This window comes from Sinocyclocheilus anshuiensis, unplaced genomic scaffold, assembly GCF_001515605.1.
Source record: "Sinocyclocheilus anshuiensis isolate Anshui unplaced genomic scaffold, SAMN03320099.WGS_v1.1 scaffold1170, whole genome shotgun sequence".
Taxonomy (NCBI): domain Eukaryota; kingdom Metazoa; phylum Chordata; class Actinopteri; order Cypriniformes; family Cyprinidae; genus Sinocyclocheilus; species Sinocyclocheilus anshuiensis.
Window position 1 is genome coordinate 3,019,436 of NW_015538055.1, and position 15,300 is coordinate 3,034,735.

At 38.6% G+C, this 15,300-nt stretch overlaps 1 protein-coding gene across 1 annotated transcript in view; it reads right to left on the minus strand.

The window, feature by feature from the left end:
• Positions 1 to 70: 70 nt before the first annotated feature.
• LOC107683286 (large proline-rich protein BAG6-like) overlaps positions 71 to 15,300 on the minus strand; it is a 19,273-nt gene continuing 4,043 nt past the window's right edge. Inside the window, exons 6-25 of the mRNA XM_016479343.1 lie at positions 14,352 to 14,474; positions 14,055 to 14,236; positions 11,227 to 11,356; positions 10,429 to 10,632; positions 9,989 to 10,208; positions 9,847 to 9,906; positions 7,938 to 8,257; positions 7,097 to 7,181; positions 6,559 to 6,860; positions 5,689 to 5,968; positions 5,424 to 5,593; positions 3,930 to 3,983; positions 3,529 to 3,631; positions 3,245 to 3,369; positions 2,680 to 2,814; positions 2,122 to 2,175; positions 1,791 to 1,955; positions 1,476 to 1,583; positions 1,186 to 1,332; positions 71 to 785 (exon numbers count right to left, since the gene is read on the minus strand). Of these exons, the coding sequence (XP_016334829.1) occupies positions 690 to 785; positions 1,186 to 1,332; positions 1,476 to 1,583; positions 1,791 to 1,955; positions 2,122 to 2,175; positions 2,680 to 2,814; positions 3,245 to 3,369; positions 3,529 to 3,631; positions 3,930 to 3,983; positions 5,424 to 5,593; positions 5,689 to 5,968; positions 6,559 to 6,860; positions 7,097 to 7,181; positions 7,938 to 8,257; positions 9,847 to 9,906; positions 9,989 to 10,208; positions 10,429 to 10,632; positions 11,227 to 11,356; positions 14,055 to 14,236; positions 14,352 to 14,474 (3,063 nt within the window). The 3' untranslated portion in view covers positions 71 to 689. The remainder of the gene's footprint in view (positions 786 to 1,185; positions 1,333 to 1,475; positions 1,584 to 1,790; positions 1,956 to 2,121; positions 2,176 to 2,679; positions 2,815 to 3,244; positions 3,370 to 3,528; positions 3,632 to 3,929; positions 3,984 to 5,423; positions 5,594 to 5,688; positions 5,969 to 6,558; positions 6,861 to 7,096; positions 7,182 to 7,937; positions 8,258 to 9,846; positions 9,907 to 9,988; positions 10,209 to 10,428; positions 10,633 to 11,226; positions 11,357 to 14,054; positions 14,237 to 14,351; positions 14,475 to 15,300) is intronic.

Consider the following 15,300-nt stretch of genomic DNA (forward strand, 5'->3'; position numbering starts at 1 on the left):
CACACAAAAAGGCATAATATGCACTAAACCGGTGCAAAATTGTTTAATTTCAGGTATTTTACATTCATGGTTCCAAATTACATCGTTTTTATTATTTTTTGCAATGTATCATTGATAAATCCATAGCAGAGCCATGGGAGAGGTGAAAGGCAAGCCAAAACATTATATATGCAATAAAGCTTTAAACAACAGCATCACTGCAATAATGTAGCTTTCTACATGATCAGTTCTGTTCTCATCATGTCTTTCCTATGGATTCAGTTACAATACTGTTATTAATCAGACTGAATCATAAAAACACAACAGTTCTGATGCAGCATGCTGGCAGCTTAAAGACAGACTCTTAACACACAGTCAGTGCCTGACTCCAGGAAAAGACACTTATCAGATGTTCAGTGCGTAGATAGCAAACTGCACCTCCAGCCACACATGATCAAAGACAGACTCTTAACATACATGTGCCTATATTGACCAGGAAAAGACACTAATCAGATGTTCAGTATGCAGATCGCACTCAGCACCTCCAGCCACACATGACCAACACATACAACAGCACATCAATTAAAAGGTATCGACAGAAATGTGGGGTGTGAAGTCATCTGACAACACATAACTGTGCAAATAAAACACATGCCCCATAAAAAGGAACAGGTCTGAGGTGAACACATGTAAGCTGGCAGGTACAAAAGTTATGAGTCTGGAGAAAATACATGATTTGTGTTAGGAAACCGTCTGGAATTGTAATCTGGGTCCTCCTTTACGCGTTTCTTGATGTCGTTTTTCAGCTGATAAAAAAAACAACATAACACTTGTTAAATAATATATATATTTTTAAATGCTATTTAATAAATGCAATATATAATATAACAAAATACAAATTTCTACAGGTGGCATGTATGTTTCTGGAAATGTTTTGTGTGTATTAAATGTTTATGGGTAACTAATACTGAAAAATTGTTATATTAAGAACTACGAATCAAGCTTATAGTTAAACTATATATTAAAAAAACTAATATAAAAAAATTGTTACTAAAATAAAATAAAAAAAAGATCAAAATAAAAAATCTATTTCAGCTAGTTGCTTAATGAACAAAAATACAGATTTAGAAACTTGAGCACATATGTTTGCATATTATTATATCCATTTCAAGGCATAATATGAAAACATCTTTTAACACAAGGTACCTGTTCACCATATGCTTCTTGAAGTTCTGGTTTTTCTAAATCCTCTTGTAGGGCGTTGGGAGCTGAGATGGGTGTTACACCAGCTGACTTGGCGGCTTGACTCACTGCCTCAGAGAGTGACAGTTTGGGCCCATCACTCTTTACCATCTAGGAGACACACAATAAGAAAAAATGTTGTTTACTGTGATATTTCAGGAGAGGCAAACCAGTCTGAATGAATACAAAGACATCAGGAATTTGTGTACATTATCTCAATGTTAACATGTAACTGCATGAAACTGAACATTTACCTTCCTGCGCTTTGCCGGCATCCCAAGCAGATATGCATCAGAGAGAGGAGGCTGGGCCTTGATCTTCCTCTGACTGATCTGATCTTGTCTGATAATAGGAACCCACTCCTACAAACAACACAGCACATCAAACCACACTCAGAAAAACATCTCACATGTTCCATGATCTGACCGGTAAAAAGTGATACCACCAGATGCCTCGAGTAGGTCATATTTTTCCAAAAATGTTGTTAAATTTAATGTAAAGTACTAAATCTGTAGAAATGTTTTGGTGGACACATTGTTTATGCAGTGAACGAAAGAAAATCAACTGACAGGAGGCAACACTGCTGCCCAGGTTTCAGCATCTCTTCCGGTTTCCTCTCCTCCGACAGCTCCCTCTCCTTCCCTAGCTGGACCTCCCACTGCTCCTGCTTCCTGGGAGGAGGCCAGAGCTTCTTCTGCTGTAGTAGCAGGTGTTGGATAGAGACTGTCCCCCATCTGAACCATGTATGGGAGACGTTATATACGAGACCATACAGTACATGAGAACAGACTGTTAAACATCTAAAGCCAAGTATGTACATATCCAGTCTTCAATGCCCAAAGCAACTGCATTTCACTGTAAATCCATATATCACCATCAAACCCTTTTATGTTTATTTACCTCCACGTTCTGAGGCTCAGGATCCTGTATGGGCCTCTCTACTGATTCTTCACTCTGAGAAAAAATACATATGCATTTATGGCAATGCAAAATGTCATTCGAGATCCATGTAACTTCCGTGGTGTAATATTTCTTGAATGAAATGAGACATTTAAATAGAATTTAAAAAACAAGGTATGCTATCACTTGATTTTTTCCCTCACTGATTGTTCCTGTAGATGAACGCTAGAGAATAGTTCTAGCAAAACCAAGGTCATGGGTTTGATTACGGTTTATTCCAGACACATGAATTTAAATTAAATGTCTACTATTACAACCCTTATTACATTAATGTTAACTATTACATTTTTTTTATATAAAGGTTGCATTACCTAGAACAGAATCTTAATGGCTAAATAGAATGAACAGGCCATGTTCAAACTAAACACTGTTCACAGTATGTTAACTAAGACCATCTTGACTATGCAAACACCCAGCACTACACACTAACCAACCTTCATAACTGGTGGAATCTTAAAATAAATTAATTAATTCTGTGCAAAATGTGTGGAATCAAACCTGTGTGCGGATGATGTAATGAGTGATCTGTTCCTCTGTGATGGGGATGTGCTCCAGTATCACTTGCAGCCTCATGGTCATCATACTGGTTAACCAGTTCGCCAGGCTAGGGTTAACCTCAGCTGACATTGTCCTCTAATAGAGAGGAGACATGTAAATTCACGTTAGGGATTCATTGAGAATACTTGAACATATATATATATATATATATATATATATATATATATACACACTTCTCTCACAGAAAAGATATGAGTAAATCCCTTTTTTTTTTTTTTTAATATGTACATTAAATTTTAATATCTCTTAACATTTTAATAACTATTTTAATATCCCCTAATATTTTCAGGTTTTCCATGACTGCGAAACCCTGTTTGATGTGTCGAACCCCTAACGCCTTTATCATTAATTGCTAAGTTTCCTGCATCGACGCAAGCCCCCACCAACATGGAAATGTCTCCTCCGCAATTTTATTTACTGTGAGCAGGTGTAGGATGAACAATAAAAGAATAACCAAGACGAAAGGGGGTGTAGGAGTCTGACGTCAGTTGTTTTGGGTACTAACAATGCGGTGATTGATGACGGCAGTAAGGGCACTTTGTTCTCCGTTCAGACAGTAGAGGTTGAGGGCCAGACACTCAAAGAGAGCCCGGTTACACAGCTGCAGGAGCCGAGGTCCAAACGTTTGATCTGAAGAAATAAAACACACATTAATAATAATTATTAATCTAATAATAATAATTACTAAATAATGATCTAATAATGACAAATATTTGGTGAATACATGTTGTGTTTATGAATCTAAATAGAGACTGATCTCATGTCACGATGCTACTCGTCTAGACATACCGGTGCAATGCAGAATGTGGGTGGCGATGCCTGCAAGTTGCTGTCTGAGAAAAGCCCGGTTCGTCTGGGTGATATCCACCCCATCACGGACTGCGATGGTTGACTAGATGGGATGGACAGGAAGCATAAACCTCAAATTTGCATTAGTTCCACTGTGGCAAAGAAAATCTTTGGCATACTTTGACTTCATATCATATAAAATCATATATTGTATTTGCAGTAATCCACTCACAATGGAAGTCTAGGCACAACACATTCCTGAGACTTTCACTTTAAATTTTACAGTGCTTGTTACAAACCGAGGGATCAGTGGAATTCTTTTGTGTAGTAATCGACAGTGTCACAGACACTTTTGTATAGTTAGTTTTTAAAGAGTCGAGAAACGATCCAGGGATTCTTACAAAACTCTCTGTGATGTATTCCTCAAGTTCAGCAATTAAGTCATCAGCAGCTGCCTAAAAAAACAGAAAGAAAAAATAAGATGAAGTAAGAGATGGAAAGATGGACTATACAGGAGAGGACAAAGATGTAAAATCGAGCAACTGCATAAACACCTCAGAAACTTAAGTGTAAAGTAAGAAATGGGATGTGAGACAGAACTTCCAGAAACTGTTTTCAAATAGTTCTGACATGTCTTCAATGCAGGGATCGCAAACTACCAGAAAAAGTTTAATATGGCTATTTGTGTTCATTTTGTCCCTGCAACAATTCTGTGGACTGCGAGCAAGCTGAAAGATAATGCACAATGCTCTGTGTACATTCTTTGACTGCTGCCAGCGATAACATCTTGTATGCTGCATTAAATAATGTAAATATCCTTCTTTGCGCTTTACTGCAGTTATATTCATCTGTGTTAGTGTTGAAGTTGTATTATCCTGTCAGGGTTAGTAAAGTCAAGTTCACACTACAGGATTTTAAGCCTGATTTAAGCCCAGTTTAAAAGTCAACGAGCTCGCCGACAGGTCGGGCTGTGATCGGGGAAAATCAGTGTGTGATCAGCGCTCGGCAATCTTTATGTGTGAACTACTCAAAGACGCATCAAACAGGCTCGCTGATGTCTCAACCGACGCCTCACCAAATATCTAGCAAATATCCAGACCAGTCAGCCGACTCAACATCACATGGTGTCAGGTGTCACAACGAGCTACAGCCAATGAGAGAGCAAGGCATGGGTTGAGGTCAGAGGAAGAAAAACGAGATGGTCCTCACTGCAGAACACAAGATCCAGGGGGCGTGGTTGGATCCAGATCCAACTCCTCCCACCTTAGGATTTTAAGCCTGATTTAAGCCCAGTTTAAAAGTCAACGAGCTCGCCGACAGGTCGGGCTGTGATCGGGGAAAATCAGTGTGTGATCAGCGCTCGGCAATCTTTATGTGTGAACTACTCAAAGACGCATCAAACAGGCTCGCTGATGTCTCAACCGACGCCTCACCAAATATCTAGCAAATATCCAGACCAGTCAGCCGACTCAACATCACATGGTGTCAGGTGTCACAACGAGCTACAGCCAATGAGAGAGCAAGGCATGGGTTGAGGTCAGAGGAAGAAAAACAGCAGAAGCAAAATGGCTTTAAAAAAAATTTTGGACAAGAAATTGAGTGAAATTAAACCACGGGATATTCAAGTTGTTAAGGGCACTCCAACGCAGTTGTTATGCTTTTTGGGGCTTATTTTTATTTGGAGGTCATTGTAAATATTTTAGATTGCTGCTACTCAACATTTTAGATGTTTCCCTTATGTAACAAAACCCATTTCAGGTTTTGGAGTCTCTACTAATGATCTGATTAGTCTAATCAGGCGTGTGTGTTTGATTAGGGAGGCATACAAGACGGGCAGTTTTTCAGGATCAGCATTGGGAATCAGGGCACTCTGACATTACTAAAGAACAACTTACGGTGATGTTGGCCTCTGTGGGCTCACGGCCTTGCAGGAAATGCTCAGTGAAGAACTGAGCGAGTTGGGGCTGGATACGACCCAGTGGGTGGTGCTGCCCGTGGAGCAACAACACCATGTCCACCATGGAGAAGTTCTGACAGACCAAAGCCAAAAGATCACCGAAGAAACCTAAACATGTATACAGGTTCTTTAGTTTTCCTCATTCTGCTGGGAAAAAAAAGGAAATGAACTAAAAGAAAACTCATTAACCCCAAAGAGCTCACCCATAGCATCTCCAGTACCAGGGGTGAAGATGTTACTAGTTTGGGAGAGCCTCTGGATGAACTGAGCGATGCTCTCGGTTTCGTTTTGAGGAGTACCCAAAGAGCCCATCATGGTGGACAGGACGCCCTGCACTATCCCAGTGAAGAGCTCAGGGTTCAGACCTTCATCGGCTGTAGCAGCCCCAGGAGTGCTGGCTGCGTTTGGTGGGGCAGTGGGAGCGGTGGGGGTCGAGGTTGGAGGCTGTCCCGCAGGAGGCTGAGAGAAAAGTGGTTGGGAAGCCTGATGACAGAGATGCATAAAACTGTTTTATACACACCATGCATTACAAAAGCCAGTGAAAATGGCAGAAACCTAGTGTTCTAGCCTGTGAAGTGAACAGGAGCTGTCGAGATCCAAAAATGGTAAAAAGCCTCAGAATGTGTTGCTCAAGATAATCGGTTCATATAAGCTTTTGTCATTTTTGGTAGGACTGCACAATATCTCCAAATAAAATCGTAACACTATATGGCTTATGTGCAATTAAGCTTTTATTCTGGCAGTTTGTCAGCAAATAAATATATGCGCTGCATGATTCAGAGTAAGGCACAGATGGTTTTCATGCTTGCAGCTCATGATAGTGTTTCAGCTTTTACTGTGAACTGATGTGGTAAAACCAAACATACTCTCAAACTGCTCTGACCACTAAAATAATAAATCATGAGCTGTAAATGTGTAAACGAACACTGCATGCTTTACTCTGCAGCATGCGATACATATATTTATTTACTGACAAACCACCAAAATAAAAGCTCAATGGTTTTAATGTTTGAAAATGTATTGTAATAATAAAATCTGGAAAAAAGTCTGTAAAGCCAAAGGAGGCTATTCACCTGCATGAAGTCTGTGACCCCCTGGATGAAGGTAGGGACCCCAGGCATGGTGACCGTTATTGAAGGGCCCTGGCCGCCTGCGGCAACAGCTCCTCCCAGTAGAGACCCCAACAACTGCTCCAGGTTTCCCCCTAAAGGATTCTCCTGAGGAGGTGGCGGTGGAGATCCAGGTTGAGGAGTGCTGGTACTGGTACCATTAGACTGTGTGGACCCAGAGCCACTTGTGGTGGTGGATGGAGTGCTTGTGGAAGTGGATGAGGAGAAGGTGAATGATTGTGAGGAGGATGTTGTGGTTTGGCTGGCTGTGGATGCAGAGAACAAAAAAATATATTATACTATACCCTAAACAGAGGCATTTTACATCAGTATTGCATAAAACATTTTTTAGTCTTAAGAGAATATCAGGCATATTCTGACCTCATTTGAGCTGATCCACATGTCAGTTATCAAATAAAATACTCAGAACTCATTATATGTTATCAATTTTAAACAAAGCAGTGTATGTATTACTACAAATTCAAGTTTTATCCAACTGTACCCATCTGCCCTGCAGCTCCTGACAGAAGCTGGCCGACCAGTCCACCAATCATCTGATTCAGAGCAGCGGGAGGGAAGTGTCCAGCCTGAGGGGAAACACACATATCTGCATAAAACCAACACCCAATGAGCTAAGACTTCTATAAAAATTTATCATAATGCACGACTGCTTCGGAATTTAGGGAACCGCAACTTCCAGTGCAGTGCATTGCATGAGAATATTGAGGAAATTAAGCACAAAATTAAATCTTGTTGAAGCGTCCCAACAGGACAAAGCAATACTGATATTCCACCTTTATGATAAAGGTAAAGCTTACGGAACTCATTACAAACACGTTCTGTTTTAATATTAAAATGTTTACTACTACAGTTAATTATATATATATATATATATAATATACTATAATATTATTATATGTGATAGACACTAATTTGAAATAAGAACACAATACACAAGAATACACTCAAAGCAATACTGATATTCCACCTTTATGATAAAGGTAAAGCTTACGGAACTCATTACAAACACGTTCTGTTTTAATATTAAAATGTTTACTACTACAGTTAATTATATATATATATATATATAATATACTATAATATTATTATATGTGATAGACACTAATTTGAAATAAGAACACAATACCGAAGAATACAATCTTTTAATGGAGATTTTAGAGGAAATATGAAGGCTTGGCATGTACAGAGTTCATTAAAAAAATTTAATCAAAACCACTTCAAAATTAATTTCACAATACATACATTCATGTGGTGAAACACATTAATTCCTGTCTGGAATTTACACCTCTATATTCCAGAAATATCATGGGAATTTCATTCACCTGTCCCGGCTGTTGGCCCATCATCGGTGGAACAGCTGCTCTGAGGTTGATAGTGGCCCCCCTCGGGGTGAAAGTGGGGCTGGCCATCCTGTGAGTAAAGGAGGGTCTAGTGAAAACCACTCTGGCCTGAGGTGGGTAAGGGGGCATGGGGGGTGGAGTGGAGCCAGTGCCCACGTTTGCTGCAGGAGGGGTGGTCTGTTGCCCCTGCTGGCCAGTAGAGGCAGCGTTTGCCATGGCCATGGCTTGCTGAGAGACTTGATGCACAATGGCTTGCATGAATTCTGGAGGTAGACCTGGAATCTGAACAGTAGGGGGGGCACCTGCAACATGCAAACATGTGTATCATATAAACACGCTCATTTTGGTGCAAATCACACAAAATATTAACGTTATTATAATTTTTATAATTATAATATATAATTTATATTATTTTTAAATTATTTTAATTTGTTTCTACACACACACACACACACATAAATAAATACAGTATTTTGTCTATATTTTGTTACAATTCATATATATAAAATACATGAACTAAAACAAGTAACTACTCACACCCAACATGTTATGATCATTTATCTCCTTATAACATAACAAAACTATTCATAAAATACAGCAAATATTTTAAGCGCCTCTCTGGGGATGTACAGCCATGGCCAAAATTTTGGCAGTGACATAAATTTTGTGTTTTGCAAAGTTTGCTGCTTAAGTTGTTGTGGTGTTCATTCACATTGTTTCTAGATTATTGTGTAGAGTGATCAGATGATGGCCTCACATGCAAGGAAATTGCTACAAAGAATATTGCACCTGAAAGAACCATTTACCGGATCATCAAGAACTTCAAGGAGAGGTTCGACTGCAGTGAAGAAGTCTTCAGGACGTCCCAGAGTGTCCAGCAAGCGCCAGGACTGTCTCCTCCTGAGGAGTCAGCTACGGAATCGTGTCTCTACCAGTGCAGAGCTCGCTCAGGAATGGCAGCAGGTTGGCGTGAGAGCACAGTGAGGCCAAGACTTTTGGACAACGGCCTGGTGTCAAGAAGGGCAGCAAAGAAGCCACTTCTCTCAAAGAAAAACGTCAAGGACAGACTGAAATTCTGCAGGAAGTACAAGGATTGGACAGCAGAAGACTGGTGCAAAGTTATTTTCTCTGATGAAGCTCCCTTCCGACTGTTTGGGACATCTGGAAAATCAATTGTTTGGAGAAGAAAAGGTGAACGCTACCATGAGTCCTGTGACGTGCCAACAGTGAAGCATCCTGAGACCATCCATGACTGGGGTTGGTTTCCAACCAAGGGAGTGGGCTCTCTCATAATTCTGCCCAAAAACACTGCCATGAATAAAGAATGGTATCAAATGTCCTGCAAGAGCGACTTCTTCCAACGATCCATGAGCAATTTGGTGATGATTTGTGCATTTTCCAGCATGATGGAGCACCATGTCACAAAGCAAGAGTGATAAAGAAGTGGCTCGAAGATCATTACATTGAAATTTTGGATCCGTGGCCAGGCAACCCCCGGATCTCAATCCCATAGAGAACCTGTGGTCAGTCCTAAAAAGGCGAGTGGACAAGCAGAAGCCCACAAATTGTGATCAACTCCGAGAACTAATAAGGCAAGAATGGATCGCCATCAGTCAGGATTTGGCCCAGAAGCTAATATCCAGCATGCCAGAGCGAATTGCAGAGATTATGAAGAACAAGGGTCAACACTGTAAATATTGACTCATTATATTTTTTTGCCAATAAAAGCCTTTAAAAATTATGATATGCTTATCATTGTTTTTCAGTATTCCATAGACACGTGGAAAAAGAATCTGCAAATACTGAAGCAGCAAACTTTGCAAAACACAAAATTTATGTCACTGCCAAAACTTTTGACCATGACTGTATTTCAGACTATTTAAAGACTAACCAGGTTGTCCAGTGCCAGCAGCATTCTGTTGACCATTTGTCTGTGCAGCATTGCCAGAGTCTGTAACATATTAAACAATTGATTTAAATTAAAATAGGAAAAATGGTTACAACCCTTGCACACACATACAAAAGAAACCCACCATCAATGTTCATCTGCATCATCACTACAGGCTCCAAGGTTTGATGACTGATCCGGATGACTCTAGGCCCTGGCTGTCCGCTCTGCTGATTGGCTGGACCAGTCTGACTGGCAGGCGTTGGTCCCTGGCCTTGCTGATCTGATTGGCCAGTAGACTGAGGCTGACCATCAGCTGCTGGTCTGCCATTGGCAGACATGGTCACAGTACTTCCAAGATTCAACTGCAGAATGTTAAAAGTTAATTGACTTGTTTTAATTTGGCCTACTTCAACAAATTACCATTATAGTACCTGTCGTCTCAGTATTTCTGGCAACTCTGGAAAATTTACTTCTACCAAAAACACCTCAGTACTCATCTATGAAGAGCTCTACAAACTTTCACTTTCAGGGTTATGCAGTGCATGTTTCCCACTGCACAAGTCTCACAGACCACATCCTTACCTGCGCTGGAAGGTGATGCACACCCCCTGGAGTAAGCACAGAGGAGGTATAGTGGGACATGGGGCGGATAACATGCAGGTGTCGAGGAGGGTTGCTCAGGAGGTTACACCGTAAGTCACTCAGGGCAACCAGGGCATTTCCCAAGAGACGGAGGGCCTCCCCCACGAGGTTGAGAATGCGTTGGTCCTCATCCCTCTCTTGGGTCTGTTGTTCAAAAAGAAAAAAAACAGATATAAATATTTAACCTATTTAATGAAATGATGCACAAATGCCAATTATAACAACTATATAATTACAAAACTTTAAAAGTTATGCCATATTTTTGCCATATACAATACCATCAGTTTGGGGTCGGTAAGATATTTTACTGTTTTTTAAAAACAGCTGTGCTGCTTAATATTGTTTTGGATTTGGATGTTCAGGATTCTTTAATGAATGAGAAACATAAATCTTTTTTAAAATTATAAAATGTTTTTACTGTCACTTTCGATCAATTTATCGCGCCCCTTGCTGAATAGAAGTATTAATTCTAAGCTACAGGATCTGAGCTGTTTAAGCAGTATCACTTGAAACAATGAATCACTAAAATACTGATACATGATAGCATTGCTAATCTAATTGTTTCAACTAATTTTTCCTGTTCTGCCTACTGAAAATGTGAAAAGATGTATTTTTGGCTGAATGACTTATCATGGCCTCACTTCCAAAATTAATTTGCATTCACATCAAAGTAATTATGGCGCCTGAGCTTTACATTTATGACGAGAAAAAAACATTTATGACGTGTGGGCTTCTTACATTGTTGTTGTAGTCTGCAGTTGTGGCCGCCTCTAGAATGAGGTGAGCTCTCTGAATGAAGGGCTGGAGTCTCTCCTCCACTCTCCTCAGCTCTGTTAACATCTCTACCATTTCAGCTGGGCTTGGATGGCTGATGGGAAGACAGCAACAGGATCATCATAAATCAATGTTTCCAAATGCAATTTGCATTAAACACTGAACGTCAGGGCATCACTTTAATACACTCATGATAGCGAAAGGAAAACATAGGTATACACAAACTGCTACTCGGTTCACAGATTACTGTGTAAGAGCAGGTGAAGTAGAGTATGGTTAAGTAGTGAATAAATCAAACAGAACATACTCTGCTTAGTCAACAAAACAAGATGGCTTACACTAAACATAACCTTTAGTTTGACACTTGGAAAGCAAGTCACTAGTGGTAAGAATGGTGGTTTGTCTGACTTTTAAAACCGAGTAGGATACAGGAGTACTGGGAGCTTCGCTTTTCAGTGGCTCATGGACTCCCACTGATGGTTTTAAGCATCTGCACAGATTAAATGCACATGAAACCAAGAAAATGTGACTCATCATCTGTGTGGAGTGTTATTGTATGTATTGTATTATATCAACAACAACAAAAATTGAGGGTCCTGCACTCTTTTCAATCCACATGTGACATGATTTCAAGTCATAAATTCTTCCAAAAAGAGTAAAAAATTCAATCCTTAAAATTAATTTGCTCTGTATCCAAAAAAGGATTTCATGGCAAGATGCTAGCAATATTCTTTTATTGTTAAAGTGCAAAAAATAAAGTGCTCAGTGTATTTAAAATCTACAGTACAACAAACGGTTTTGGCCACACAGGACCTTCCCTTTTTTTGGATACACAGCAAATTAATTTCAAGTACTGTATTATCATCCGCTCTGGTTTTTTGATAACACCACATTGATCACATGCTTTGGAGTCAATGTCTCAAATGGACAATAAAATCATTGTTTACCAAAGGAGGAAACATGAAAATTAGAGAACCAGTTAATAAATAAAACTACCATCAGGGATAAAACAACAGATAAAAGAGACTTTTATGGAATTTAAGGTTACTTAAAACTTATTCAAAGATACTGCAGAGTTATTTAAGAGTAAGCTAGCTTATAATATCTTGTAATTTATAATATTATATATATTTTACCGTTCAAACGTTCGGGGTCAGTATTCATCAGTCATGTTGTTACAAAAAAATTCTATTTAAAATAAACGCTTTTCTTTTGAATATTCTATTCATAAAAGAATCCTAAAACTGTTGTCAAAATTGATAATAAAAAGAAATGTTTCTTGAGCACCAAATCAGCATATTAGAATGGTTTCTGAAGGATCATGTGACACTGAAGACTGCTGTAATGGCTACTGAAAATTCAGCTTTGCATCACCATTAATAAATTACATTTTAAAATATATTAAAATAGAAAACCGTTATTTTTAAATTGTAATAATATTTCACAATATTAATGTTTTCACTGTATTTCTGTTTAAATAAATGCAGCCTTGGCGAACATAGGAGACTTCTTTCAAAAACATTTAAAAAAAAACTCTTAGTGACCCCAAATTTTTGGATGGCACTGTAGATATAATTATTCATTATGTAAATAGTTTAATAATCATAAATAGAATTATATACAGTTTTACGCAGTGAGGTTAATCAAAGTGGCAAATTTACATTTCTTGACCTGATGTCAAATGTCAACAATGTCTAAGGTAGACTGAACTGAAATCATGCCTACTCCTTCAATAGTGAAACTCAATCTCCTGGTTTAAAGAACTCCCTCTGTTTCACCTCACACTGTAGGCGGTTGATTTTAAAATGTCTGTACATTTCCCACAAATTTCATTATTGGGCCAAACCAAAAGGTAAAATGAGACAAAAGGAACATTGTTGTCAGGTGTTTATGAAACTTAAAGACAGAAACTTTGTTAAATTTGTTAGTCATTCTTCAGAAAAAAACTTAATCTATCTTTTATGTGGCAATTCACTTTAGTACAGTCATAGTTTAAGAAACAATAAAGATATAACCAAAAATAGAATTGGAGATTTAATTTTTTTTTATCTGGATGTTTCTTATTCAATTATCATAGAGGTGAGACCAGAAAAATATTGTTATACTGTCAAATTGTATGTATCATAATTACCAGGCTGTAATGCTCCCAAAAACATACTTTAGAAACCACCTGATTTTCTACTCACAATACCAAAGCCAGGGTAAGAGGAAGAAGTCTGAGCAACTACGAACCTTTATCAGCTTTTTGGAGTAAATCAACACTAAATGGTACAATTGGACATTCATGGACCCATTTAAAAAAAAAAAAAACTAAAATGCCCCAATGTGTTTAAATAAAATCATGACAGAGTGACATTATGACTGCTCTATGTAAGATGGTTAGTCCTTATTTTAACTTGACTTATATTTTTGACTCATAAATTCCATTAACTTCAATTTAATTAAAAGCATGGCTCGATAGGAGCAAAAAAGGCTTAGCAAAACAAAACTACTTAAGGAACAATAAATCCAAAAATTTATATTTTTGTCAACATACTCAAGCCATTCCAAACCCATGTGATGTTTTTCTTTCCCCATGGAACACAAAAAGAGGATTTTTAAAGAATCATTATGCATCTCTTTTACATACAACACCACTGTTCAACTATAAAACAATCAATTCTCATTTTGTGTTTATTTTTGGATTAATTATTCCATGAAACTACATTGGAAAAATAGAAAAATAATACATTCATTAATTAAGATTTATTATATTAAGCAAATAATTCAATTATAATTATAACCGGTCCTACCTGAGGCCTGCAGGAGGGGGTGGAGCACCCTCAGTCTGGGTGGAGGAGGAAGAGGATGGTGGGGTACTTGACGGAGGAGGAGAAGTGTCCATGGGCTGTACAGTAGGAGATGGAGTGGAAGTGGAGGAGGTGGGTGGAGGTGCAGAGTCCTCCTGGGATGCTGAGCCATCCTCGAGCTGCCCCTATGAAAGAACGCAGAGATAAGGGAATAATCAATAAAAAATGTATATGCGCATTTATTTCTTCCTGATACCACTGTAAGCAATAAGCCAAGTAATTCTCAGCAATACTGCTTACCTCCAGTCTTTGGATCACAGCATTGGTGTCTCTCAGCAAGTTCTCAGCCAATAGCAGCCGCAGTCTGGGCTCACTTTGCAATGACTGGTCCAAATCAATCTGAACATTCACAGAGCCACTGGTCTGGAAGAAAGAATTATATGTAATTATTGTATGGAAATTATTGTATATATGTCATTTTTTTTGTATCCGTTTAAATGTTACATTTGTCTTTAAGAATAAAACAAAAATATTTTTCTTGTTTTTATTTTCAAATGTAACAAATTGAACATAAAAATGTGTATGTGTGTATATGTATAATATATATATCTCTATATATATATATGAGCAATATCACTCGAGTACGAGAGCGATACCGGCTCTATATCAGCATGGCTGTGATTAGGCCAGAGGCACGAGGCCGCGTGCCGGTATCAGCGATACCGATATAGAGTATCTGTATACTGATATAGAGCCGGTATCGCTCTCGTAAGAGAGTGATATTGCGTTTATACAACAGTTCGACGGAACGTGTGCAATTGTTATTAGTGATGAGGTTATAAGAGAGAAACAATGCGGCAAGACGTGCATCCAAATGAGAGAGAGAGAGACGAGAGACCTAGACGTTTCTTCTTATATTAACTAACGTACTCTACGATTAGCTCAGTGAATAATAAAAACAAAACAAAACATAGACCCGGCTAGAACAAGCGGAGTGATACAAAATTGTGAAAGGGTGTTCCTGTAGCAATACCAGTACAATATCTCACGGTTCTCAACCAATCAGATTTGAGAACCAGAATGAACTGTTGTATAAATCTCTCTCTCTCTCTCTCTCTGTATATATATATATATATATATATATATATATACACAGACAGACAGACAGACAGACAGACACACGCATACGCACTCGCACACTCTCACACACACACACACACTCACACTCACACTCACACTCACACTCACA